Below are 13,205 nucleotides of genomic sequence, written 5' to 3' on the forward strand. Positions count from 1 at the left end.
TTTTTGAAATTCAAATTTGTTGGGCAGAATTTTCTTCAAGAAAAAATATTTAGATTTTCTTCGTTATTGAACTATAATAATAAAACATCAATATAATAAATCACTTAATATTTATTTATATTAATACAGTTTTATAATATTATATAATTTATATTATTATAGTTTTATAATAAAAATTAAATATATGTATTTAAATTTAAACGAGCGACATCTATCACTTGGCTATGTTACCCCTCTAAATCAGAGATAGTTTTCGCATTAAATATAATCATCAAATAATTACTAAACAAAACTAAATAAAATAATGAGAAATTATTTTCCTGTAACATAAAAAATATATATTTTATATTTATTGTTTTACAAGTTCAAAGAGTTTACAAATAAAAAGCAAAGTTTTCTAAATTATCATTGTCACACATTTTCCAAATATTTATAGCTTTCTTCAATTTGATGTTGATCTCTATTTATAATTCAAGAATAGAATGCTAGATGGCGCCACCACATGATCAAGTGAATTAAGAGTTATAAACATAGATGACAACACTTACATTTTATAGAATATATTTATAATTTTTTTAATACTTCTTCAAATATTTTTATTATTTATTCATTATTAAATAATAATTAATTAAAATAATAAATCAAGATTGTATTCTTAAAGCATTTTTGTAATAAATTTAAATTTAAAAAATGTGTGAAATAAAGATAAATAAATTGACCACAAAATTATAATAAAATTTAAATTAAAAATTAAATTTATTTTTTTGTAAAATCTTAGTGAAATACGAATATTTATGATAAATAAATAATTACTTTGGAAAAATAAAGTAAAAAGTGAAGCGACCGTGACAGGACTCGAACCTGCAATCTTCGGATCCGAAGTCCGACGCCTTATCCATTAGGCCACACGGTCTACATAGCAATAACTGCATCTCTTGCATCACCTTGTTCATTTTTGGCTGGAAAATCAATAAATCATTCGGGGGATGAAAGGACCTTAATCTCAATGGAATCCGCGCGTTTACAGCATCGGCACATTGTCTAATTTCGATGCGGCGCACAATTGATCTTCGGAACCGGTATTGGAAAATATTAATTTCGAGTTTAATTTTTTGTCATTTTAAAATTAGATTTTAATAATCGTAACGTCGGACGTTTATTTAATTTTAAAAGACGTCAGTGCGCGTACACCCAGAGAGACGAATTTTTAATAAACGTATACACATTACATTACATTTTAATAAACCGACGGTGAAAAAGAAAACAACCCACGCATTGAAAGGCTGGCAGAAGCGGCGGATAATAAAAATAAAAAAAGAAAATAATAAAACATCCGGTGCTCGTAATCGAATAAGTAGGATCTCATAAAGCGGCGTCACCGAGAATTCGAATTATCTCACCTGAAAGAAGATAAGGGTTGGACAGATTGGAGTGGGTGGGGTGCCCGAAACACAAGGACGCAGCGCGAGTGGAGAGAGGAGAGAAAAGGTTCCGGCCATTGTCTGCGCATAAAATAATTATTCTGGCGGAAAGTATTTTCCCTTCCTGGATTGGCCACGCACCTCGCACAATCACAAAACGTTCCTTTTTATCCCTCCGGAGCTCATATATGAAATATCTTGTTTGCCGTCCTTTTTGATATTAATGCGATATGGAATTTAATATTTTTATCTTTAAGTGCCCGGGAATTATTTGCTTTTTATTGTGTGCGTTTTAATGGGTGAATGGATTTGTCATTTTGCTTTGACGGGCTCGTTCAGCCGAACGTCCCGGATATTGGAATTTGTTTTCGGTCGTACGTAAATTTCATCGATTTGCTGGAAGTGACAATACAAGATTTCGACCCTTAAAAGCGTCGCTCTATACAGAGAAAACGTCCTCTTTAAATATGCCATTATCAATATTTCATTAGATGTCACCTGGTAATTTTCGAAATTGCCAAGGGGTGAATCCAATTTGACAAATCACGTCTTAAAAATTCATTCTCAATGACCTGAGGTAAATACGGTTATATTAATTTAAAGAAACCACACTTGAAAATTTAATTTAACCATCATTATGAACTTCTTTGGAATTTTGAATGCTTAGAAGTTATAGAAGCTGAGACCATTATAAATGATTTTCTTAAATGTAAAACTCTTTCCTCATAACTGTTTCCAATATTAATACCTCATTTTTTTTTTTTTCAAAAAACAATAGCAAATTGAAATAAATTACAATTCATGAAGTTAGAAATGGTAATTTAATCTTTTGGACGGTACTGATTTATTGGATGACAATTCACTCTAAGAATACCAACATATATTTTTACAAAGTTATTTGAGAATTCTCATTATTTTTAATTGAATGTTGATTGTTTGATACTTAAAGGAAACTAAATTATTAAAGAAGAAATGGTATTCTAATATAAGTTCAGTATCTTATAATTATCAAACAAAATTAGAAGTTGGATCTTCTAATTTTGTTAGAGGTTAGACATTCTCCTTCATAAGTTTTTCTTCTCTTGAGCATAATAACTAATAAATTGGATTCAGAAGAATAACATAAAGCCTGAAAATTATCCTCTTTTATCAACACGTAATTTTGACAGATGTTTAGGGATACTCATTATCTTTAATTGAATGTTGATGGATTGAAAGTTAAAGAAGAAATGAGTAATCTAATATAAGTTCAGTATCTTATAATTATAACCAAATTAGAAGTTGCATCTTCTAATTTTGTTTGAGGTTAGACAATTTCATTCATAAGTTTTTCTTCTCTTATGCATAATAACTAACAAATTTGAATCAGAAGAATAACATAAAGATTGAAAAATTATCCTCTTTAAATATGCCATTATAAATTTTTATTGTTATTATTTTATCAACACATAATTTTAACAGTTGTTTAGAGATTCTCAATATCTTCAATTGAATATTGATGGAATGAAAGTTAAAGGAAACTAACTTCTTAAAGAAGAAATGAATAATATAATCTAACTTCAGTATCTTATAATTATAACTAAGGTGGATCTCTTAATTTTGTTTGAAGTTACACAATTTCATTCATAAATCTTCTTCTCTTGAACATAATAATTAACAAATTGGAATCAGAAAAATAAAATAAAGACTGAAAAATTATCCTCTTTAAATATGCCATTATCAATCTTTTATTATTATTATTATTTTATCAACACATGATTTTACTAGTTGTTTAGAGATTCTCATTATCTTTAATTGAATGTTGATGATTGAAAGTTAAAGAAAACTAACTTCTTAAAGAAGAAATGTATAATCTAATATAAGATCAGTATCTTATAATTATAACCAAATTAGAAGGTGATTCTTCTAATTTTGTTTGAGATTAGATAATTTCATTCATAAGTTTTCTTCTCTTGAACATAATAACCAACAAATTGGAATCAGAAGAATAACATAAAGTCTGAAAAATTATCCTCTTTAAATATGTCATCAATTTTTTATTATTATTATTTTATGAACACATAATTGTACTAGTAGTTTAGAGATTCTCAATATCTTGAATTGAATATTGATGGAATGAAAGTTAAAGGAAACTAACTTCTTAAAGAAGAAATGAATAATATAATCTAACTTCAGTATCTTATAATTATAACCAAATTAGAAGTTGGATCTTATAATTTTGTTTGAGGTTATACAATTTCATTCATAAGTTTTTCTTTTCTTGAGCATAATAACTAACAAATTGGAATCAGAATAACATAAAGTCTGAAAATTTATCCTCTTTAAATAAGCCATTATCAATTTTTTATTATTATTATTTTATCAACACATAATTTACCAGTTGTTTAGAGATTCTCATTATCTTTAATTGAATGCTGATGGACTGAAAGTTAAAGGAAACTAACTTCTTAAAGAAATGTTTAATCTAATATAAGTTCAGTATCTTATAATCATAATCAAATTCAAGTTTTTTTGTTCTCTTGAGCATAATAATTAACAAATTGGAATCAGAAGAATAACATAAAGACTTAAAAATTATCCTATTCAAGTATCATTTTATAAATTTTATATTATTATTATATTATCAACACATAATTTTACCAGTTGTTTGGAGATTCTTATCATCTTTAATTGAATGTTTATGAATTAATAGTTAAAGGAAACTTTCTTAAAGAAGAAATGTATATTCTAATTTGAGTTCAGTATCATATATTATATCCAAATTAGAAGAAACTTTGTTTGAGGTTAGATAATTCCATTTGTAAGTTTTCTTCTCTTGAGCATAATATTAACAAATTGGAATCAGATGAATAACAAAAGAATGGATGAAAATTCATTCTTAAAAGAATATCAACATATAATTTTACCAGGTGTTTTAATCGAATGTTGTAAGCTTGGAAATTACAAGGAAGGTTTAATTTGAGTTCAATATCTCATAATTATACACATATTAGAAGTTCTTTCAACTTTTTTTATGGTTAGATAATTTGTAGTTGTTCTTCACTTGACAAAATTAATTTAACAAACTAAAATCTGTTGGGGAACACAAAGTCAAATATGTTATTATCAATTTCTCATTAGACTTTCCATGGTAACTTAAGAAAAAAAGTGGAGAATCTAATTTAACAAATCACGTTTTAAAAATTCATTCTCGTCAAAAATCAAAAGTCCACACCAACGTAGTTCCATTAATTTAAAGAACACGATCGAATAGTTTATTTGTGAGCCGGCACAATATTGAAATGAACCAGTGGATCATTGCGGCAGGACGCAAAGCCATCAATTAAACAATTATGCAAGCCGGATCCGGATCAACTTGTAAAACACAAATCCGACGCGCAACACGCCTCCGCCCAGAAAACCTACAACGAAGTTATTAACTAGAATATGCAACAATGCAATTCTACGATGAATACCTCATGGTACACCTGCAATGCTCCAAATTGGTAATTAGCGGGTGAAACGGGTGTGAAATACGCCGCAGTTCTCACACCCGAACGAACAATAATATAATCACGATGGGAACGGGGATCTCCCCAAACTCTCCTTCAGGATGTGTACCACGCTTTGGGGGAGGATGGGTGGTGGGGGTGTAGGAAACGCAGGATTGTGCTCTTCGAAAACTTTCGCCGTGCCGTTTTAACTACGCAAATCGTCTTTTGTTCGGTGACCTAATAAAACGTTGATTGGGGGTTCGACTAATAAATAAATTTTTGCCTGGCGGTCCAGAAACTGGATCGCTGGATGCGATGAACTGACGAACCGACTGGCGGGACGCTTGGTGCTAATGAAGCTGAGCCATTAAACCGATGGCCGCCGTCACAATGGGTTACAATCGGTTAAGTGGCGGTGTAAAATAATTTCAATAATTATTTGCGTTGTGTAACAGTGTTGTCGATATTTGGAATCGAGTGTAGTGCCATTTCCTGCGGCCCGTTGTCATTTCCCCACATTGTTATAGATAGATGGCGTAGTTAACAATGCATACAATTGCATGTGTGGCAGTATTGTTGGCCATTGTGTCTATTGGGCCGACACAGTCAAACTATTGATGCACTCAGGGCATAACAACTATAGATTAACTATTCAGTAAACGATACACCCATTACTTATGTAAATTGATTGTTATTAGCAATTGTAGGAGAAGCTGTTATTTATTATCTTTGCAACCTATTGTCTATCGAATTATAAGGACCGACATCGATACCAATCAGTCGCAGCCAGTGCGGTGCGTGCGACAATTTATGCAACAAAATTCGATCACCCACCCCAGAATAACATCTTCATAAAAATCGTGATTACGGTCTCTCTCACCCCTCGAACGAATGCAAATAACCTCAATATATATGGAGAAGCAACAGCATGGCAGGAGTTCCCGACACCGTGTTCCCTCGGGATTTCTTATCACGCCCCGACAGACACGTGACAGCCACAATACCATCTAACCGAGATAAGCCAATCAACAAGCTCCTCTGTTTGTTTATGTCACTCGATGACTATTTTAATTATCGGGATTATGCGGGGGCGATTCTAATTGAAAAACCTATCACTGTTTCTGAGAGTGCTAATGGCATTATAAAAATGCCCTTCTGTTAACTACACTTAAAAATTTAATTCATCAGGATAAGTCCTTAGCTATTATCTTCTTACATATTAAATCTCTATTTCTGACATGTATTCATTTATTTTAAACATCATTCAAACAAACATTTTTAAGACATTCTTCTTGTTTTGACTTGGTGAAATACTACCCTTCAAGTAACAAATATACAATTTCTCGAGATGTTTGAAATTGATCATAAACTTTAATAAAACGTTGTAGATTGAATGATTGAATGAGGAATTGATCTTCCAGAAGAGAACAGTCAATTCCATAATCTGTTTGTGCTTTACCTTCACCTTCATCTTTATTAGAATATTAATTATTTAGTAGAAAAAATAAAGTAGAAATCGTAGAATGAAATTAGTTAAGTTAAAAAGAAATTAGAAGTAACTAATCTTGTGGAATGTTAGATATTTTGATTTATAAGTTGTTTTTTCTCTAGTACATTGACTAACAAATCTGTATTAGATATGCCACACAAAGTCTGAGATAAACTTTGTTTAATGAGGATTTTATCTTTAGATGTGACTGATTGATTGGATGAAGATTCAATCCTTATGAAAAGAACATATTAGAAATCGACAGATTTTTGACATATTTTAAATTATACTAATATGTATGTTCAAATAATTTATTACGTTCCTATAATTTCTAAATACTTAATTGAAAAGTTTTTTTGTATTTATATTTACCTAAATTAAAAAAAAATCTATTAATTTTTTGTAATTTGAAGATTTTGTTTATTAATTTATTTTAAAAATGTAACACATGTTATTAAATAGATTTTATATATATGATAATAAAAACAAACATTATAAACAAACATTTTTTCAAATTATATTAATGTGTACATTCAAAAAATATATTATTGTTTAAATTTTTAACAGATTTTTGTACTTAAATGCTAATTAAAAAATTTGTTTAAAGTTCTTAAATTCTTTTATTAAGAAGAATATTTGAAAAATATTTTAGAATTTCACATACTAATTTATTTATATATTTACATTTATATATATTTTAATTTTACTATTTATTTTATATATTTATATTTATATATATAATTTTTAGTTTTTTTAATCTACTTTAACAGATATTATTGCTAACAAGGATGAAATAATTAAAAAATATCATTTACATTTTTCATATTTTAATCACCAATAAAAAATTATTACGTTTCTATAATTTTTAAATATTTAATTGAAAAGCTTTTTGTATTTATATTAATCTAAATTAAAAAAAAAAAAACTATTAATTTTCTGTAATTTTAATATTTTGTTTATTATTTTATTTTAAAAATGTAACAGGTATGATTAAGTAGATTTTTGATACATAACAATAAAAACAAAAAATATAAACAAACAATTTTTTAAATTATAATAATGTGTATATTCAAAAAAAATATTATTGTTTAAATTTTTAACAGAATATTTTTACTTAATTGCTAAATAGATAATTTTTCTTAAATTCTATAAAAATATCTTTTAAACATGTTTAATTTCTTTTTATTAAGTTAGGAGAGGATTTTTGAAAAATATTTTATATTTTCACATATTAATTAAAAATAAATTTATATTTATATAAATTAAAAAAATGTATAATTTAATAGAAATAAATTTCTATAATTTTTAGTTTTTTTTTAATAATATTTTAAAAGATATAAATGCTGACAAGGATGGTATAATTTAGAAACATCATTTACATTTTTCATTTTTTAAAGAATTTTATAATCACTAATAAAAAATAATAATAAAAATTTTCTATAGTTTCTAAATATTTAATTGAAAAGTTTTTAATATTTATATTTATCTAAATTAAGAAAAAAATCTGTTAATTTTCTGTAATTTCATCAAATAGATTGTTGATACATGATAATAAAAACAAAAATATAAACAATTTTTTAAAATATATTAATGTGTATAATCAAAAAATTTATTATTGTTTTATTTATTTATTGTATTATTGTAACTTTTAGCAGATTATTTTTACATAAATGCTAATTAAATAATTAGATGTTTTTTTTTAAATTCTATAAAAATATCTCTTAAATTTGTTTTATATCTTTAGGAGAATGATTTTTGAAAAATATTTTACAATTTCACATACTAATTCAAAATATATTTATATTTATCTAAATTGAAAATATATATTTCTATAATTTTCTGTAATTTTTAGTTTTTTTATTCTATTTTAACAGATATTATTGCTGAAAAGGAAGACATATTTTACAATTTCACACAAAGTATATTCAAAAAATTTATTATTTTTCAACTTTTTAACAGATTATTTTACTTAAATACTAATTAAATAATTAGAAGTATTTCTTAAATGGTATAAAAATTTCTCTTAATTTGTTTCATTTTATTTATTAAGTTTGGAGAGGAATTTTGAAAAAAAAATTACAATTTCACATAATAATTCAAAATATACTAATAAAAAAATATTACGTTTCTATAATATCTTAATATTTAGTTGAAAAGTTTTTTTGTACTTATATTTATCTAAATTTAAAAAATGTATTAATTTTCTGTAATTTAAAGATTTTTTATATTACTATTTTAAAAACGTAACAGATATTATTAAATAGATTTTTGAAACATAATAATAAAAACAAATATTATAAATAAACTATTTTTTAAACTCTGTAATAATACTTACATTAAATCGAGATATTTAAGTTAGTTAGTTTTAAGACCTGCATAATTTATTAAAAATTGAATTATTATTAGATTAAATTTTATGAGTAAACAAATTATATTTAATGATTAATCAGCATAACAATCGAATATTTACGGGCCGCACTGGTGTGACATTGTAAGCGGAATTATTCACAAAACATATATGTCGAGCCATTGTCAATAAATAATTATTTGTTTAATACACATTTTTTTCACATATTTTACAACATTCTATGTTCGTATTTAGCGATAAAAGCGCATAGTGTAACCATTGTCAATGTCACGCCTTTTGTAACACATGTCGGTTGACGGAAGTGCCATATAACCAACAATAATTTTTGGTAATTCGCATTATTATGTGTGAAAAATTAAAATCACATTAGACCAACAATTACTGTCATTTTTATGGGTGTAACAGCAGAAACGGCATTGTTCATCCGTATTGATATTTCGCAATAATTATAATGCCATTAACAGGAATTTAACAATTTCACCAACAACAATGTGCTAAAAGAACTGACACTAAAAGATACAGCGGACTTAGATTTTTACAAGTGAAGAGCACAGGAATGCATTACCTTGATTGCTTTAAGTTTATTCATTCGTTTATATTCAGGATTTGTTCCTGTTTTATATTTATGGCAGGAAATAAAATTAGAGTATTCTCCATCAGTGTTGCAGTAATGGATATTAATCTGGCCGCATTCGGACCGGTCGTCGAGTGCAATGTTGGCACGAAAATTAAAAACAAAGGTGGAGTGAATGGAAAGAAACAAACCCAAGCAGGCGCACAATATGCACCATACCATTTGAAAATGAAAATAAATCCAGCATAAAATAAAACAAAGTATTTCAATACAACCATAATATAAAACGACCATTATTGTCCCCAGTATCGGAACTGAATAACGTAAAAGCTCCCAGAATGAGCTTTGTTCTTTGGAGCTATACGAAGAAATGTAAAAGTCATACAACAGAGACTTTTCGATAGAAAAGCGTCCATTGTTGTTAGCGCGCGTTCTCTAGAGATGCACTGTAAGAAAGAATTGTGGCTGCTATTTTCTTTAAAGAATGTCTACGCATTCGTTTCTGCTATTTGTCCCGTTCTAAATACAAAATGATTCTCGCATAATGCGGATCATTGTCGCGTTGTTTTTTCTCATAGAAACTGCATACAATTTCATTTCATCGAGTGCCCCGAAAAACGTTTCGAGGCTTTTATTATGTCACCCCTTCCCCGGGACCAATTGGCGTGTCCTAAAAATAAATTGATAAGGTTTCAGTAATTATAGACTCTGATCGTGGCTTTTCAATTTGTGGTTAGATTTAATCTACATCGTTCGATCTGGAAACTTTGTATTATTACCTGAAAACTTTCCGAATTATAGACTGAAATTGAAACTTGTGCAGCCCGTCGAGTCGTCTCGATTTTAATTTACTTTTTCAATCAATTAGTAGTGTTTGTGCTGTCGCTCACAGATCCTCGATTGCTGCACAAACAACTCGCGAAATTATATGTTGATTTTCTTAAGGGACCAGATTTTCATCCAATCAATCAATCACATCCAAAGATGAAATCGCCATTAAAGATTTTATCTCTGACTTGATGTTTAAACTGATTCCGATTTGTCGGTTAATGTTCTCAAGAGAATAACTAAATTAAATTATCTAACATACAACAGAGTTAGAAGATTTTCTCCTAATTTGTTTACAAATATGGAATATTGATCACAAATTAGAGCAGATTAACATATTTGTTTTAAAGAAGATAATTTGTAATTCTTCAACGTTGTTTATGAAAACCTCAAAAAACTTGTGAAATTCTTCTCTTTTTCTTGAAGGTTGAATCTCCATCCAATCAAACAATCACATCCAGGGATGATCACCACCATTGAAAAGACTTGGACTTCGTGCTGTATAATTAAATGACCTTTGTTAGTCAAAATTCTTCAGAGAAAAATAAATTATAAGTTAATTTATTATTCAATAATGTTATAAGATCTTACTTCAAATTTGTTTACAAATTTAAAGCACTGATCACAAATTAGGTCAGATTATTTATCTTTAAGAAGATAATTTACAATTTTTTTCTACGATTACTACTTTAATTTTTCTTCTAAATCTTCAAAGTTGTAATAAAGTTGATGGAGAAGCTCAACCAACTTGTGAAATTCTTGTACCTTTCTTGAATGTTGAATCTTCATCCAATCACTAAATCACATTCAGAGATGATCATCACAAAAGAAACTTTAACTCCTGCTGCATAACAGATAGAACTTTTTTAGTCAAAATTTTTGAGAGAAGACTAAATTATAAATCAAATTATTATCGAATAAGGTTAGAAGATCTTACTTCTAATTTGTTTACAAATGTAAAACACTGGACACAAATTAGAACAGATTATTTGTTTTTAAGAAGATAATTTACCATTTTTTTCTAGGACTACTTCTTTACTTTTTCTTCTAAATCCCCAACGTTGTAATAAAGTTGATGAAGAAGCTCAACTAAGTTGTGAAATTCTTGTCCCTTTCTTGAAAGTTGAATCTTCATCCAATCACTAAATCACATCCAGAGATGATCACCATAAAGAATCTTTAACTCCTGATGTATAATTGATAGAACTTTCTTAGTCAAAATTGTTGAGAAAAGAAAAAATTATAAATCAAATTATAATCCAATAAGGTTAGAAGATCTTACTTCTAATTTGTTTACAAATTTAAAACACTGACCACAAACTAAATCAGATTATTTATCTTTATGAAGATAATTTACAATTTTTTTCTACGATTACTACTTCACTTCTTCTTCTAAATCTTCAACGTTGTAATAAAGTTGATGAAGAAACTCAATCAACTTGTGAAATTCTTGTCCCTTTCTTGACGGTTGAATGTTCATCAAATCAATAAATCACATCTAGAGATAATCACCCAAAAGAAACTTTAACCCCTGCTGTATAACTGATACAACTTTGTTAGTCAAAACTTTTCTAATCTAATTACTCAAATTTATTTACAAATATAAAACACATTTTTTCTACGATTTTCTTTTCTGTATCAATAAAAGTTCTTTAAAATAGACGAGTAATAAAAAATACATTTTATTAAACAATATCAATGAATATTGTTTTCAATTGAATTAAAAAATTTGCCTTTTCAACACCATCATCAAATGCGTTTCTTGATTATTACCAATTGTATCGTTAACAAACCAACCTATTCAATCACGTAACAAACCCTGCCCTTCGGCACCTTTCGTCCAAGTTCCGCCCTTGATTCGAAATAATCGAAATGCAATTTACGGCGGGCACAATTTTAAATTCAAACAAAACATTTTTTAACCTACAATGGATCTTCGACAATACCATATTGTCGATAACACAATGAGATTTAAATCACTGTTTACACAGCGCTAAACACGCTCCCGCTTCCTTTTATCCACATCAGTGTGTTTTCGAACTCGACATTACGACAATATACCAATCGGACATGTCGGACAGTGGACACATCAAACGGCCGATGAACGCGTTCATGGTCTGGTCCAGGATCAGGAGGAAGAGAATATCTGGCGATTATCCCAGGCTGCACAACTCGGAAATTAGCAAGATATTGGGCGCCGAGTGGAAGCTGTTGTCGGAGATCGACAAGAGGCCGTTCATCGACGAGGCGAAACGTCTGAGGAGCCAGCACATGCTCGACCATCCGGAGTACAAGTACAGGCCGAGGAGGAAGGCGAAGTTCGAGAAGGAAACCAAAAATGCCACCAGTACCAATCAGTTCAGTGATCCTTTGCAGAGGGCCTTGAATCGAGCTTTCTACAATGGTACGTACCAGTTTTTAATCATGTCACTTTGATCAACTTGCAACTTTGTTCTTAGACAAAACTCTAACGTTGGATCAGAAGCACAGTTTGATGGCGACCTATCCCATTTCGATCACGATCCCAGCACAAACTTTGCCGGAAAGGACGGACGGTTTTCAAGACTTTTCCTTCAGGCAAACTGAAGAACATTACAAACAAGAGTATAATCCTGCTATTCACTCGTTGCCTCCTTACAGCAGCCTTCAAGGGGGCCTGCATCATAGAGCTCTTCTTAGAGCTGCATCAGTTTATGCTTATGATTTGGCTGGGACTAGCTCCCACACTATGCCTGTATATTTTCCTTAGTTACTAAAGTTTTTATGTGTTAAGTGTTGTTTTAATAAGACGCCTGTAATAATAAATCTTGTTATTGCATTATTTTTGTGATATTTGAACTAAAACTAAATGGAAAGTAGACGGAAGTTAATATAGTCGTTTGTGAGTTTTAATTAATATAAAGAAATATTAGTAGGCTTTGATAGGAGCTTTCTTCAATGGAACGTACTAGTTTTTAGTTCGTTCACTTTAGTCAGCATAAAACTTTTTTACTAGACAAACCTTTAACGTTGGATCAGAAGCACAATTTTATAATAACCTGTTCTATTTCTA

The 13,205-nt window shown here is 28.7% G+C and overlaps 1 protein-coding gene and 1 non-coding gene across 2 annotated transcripts; one reads left to right on the forward strand and one right to left on the reverse strand.

The window, feature by feature from the left end:
- Positions 1 to 840: 840 nt before the first annotated feature.
- Positions 841 to 913, reverse strand: Trnar-ucg (transfer RNA arginine (anticodon UCG)). Its single transcript has one exon. It is a non-coding gene; the product is annotated as a tRNA-Arg (tRNA).
- Positions 914 to 12,235: 11,322 nt separating this feature from the next.
- Positions 12,236 to 12,902, forward strand: LOC109606035 (transcription factor SOX-14-like). Its single transcript, XM_020022612.2, has 2 exons — positions 12,236 to 12,557; positions 12,613 to 12,902. The coding sequence occupies exons 1-2, from the start codon at positions 12,254 to 12,256 to the stop codon at positions 12,900 to 12,902; spliced, it is 594 nt and encodes a 197-aa protein (XP_019878171.2). The 5' UTR covers positions 12,236 to 12,253.
- Positions 12,903 to 13,205: the final 303 nt, after the last annotated feature.

The sequence above is a fragment of the Aethina tumida genome, chromosome 4, assembly GCF_024364675.1.
Source record: "Aethina tumida isolate Nest 87 chromosome 4, icAetTumi1.1, whole genome shotgun sequence".
In the NCBI taxonomy this organism is placed as follows: Eukaryota; Metazoa; Arthropoda; class Insecta; order Coleoptera; family Nitidulidae; genus Aethina; species Aethina tumida.

What these genes read in the sequence shown, in the direction of transcription:
- LOC109606035 (XM_020022612.2), top strand. Translation starts at nt 12,254, where the DNA reads ATGAACGCGTTCATGGTCTGGTCCAGGATCAGGAGGAAGAGAATATCT. An exon ending in GAATCGAGCTTTCTACAATG is followed by an intron (nt 12,558 to 12,612) that starts GTACGTACCAGT and finishes CTTTGTTCTTAG; the next exon opens with ACAAAACTCTAACGTTGGAT.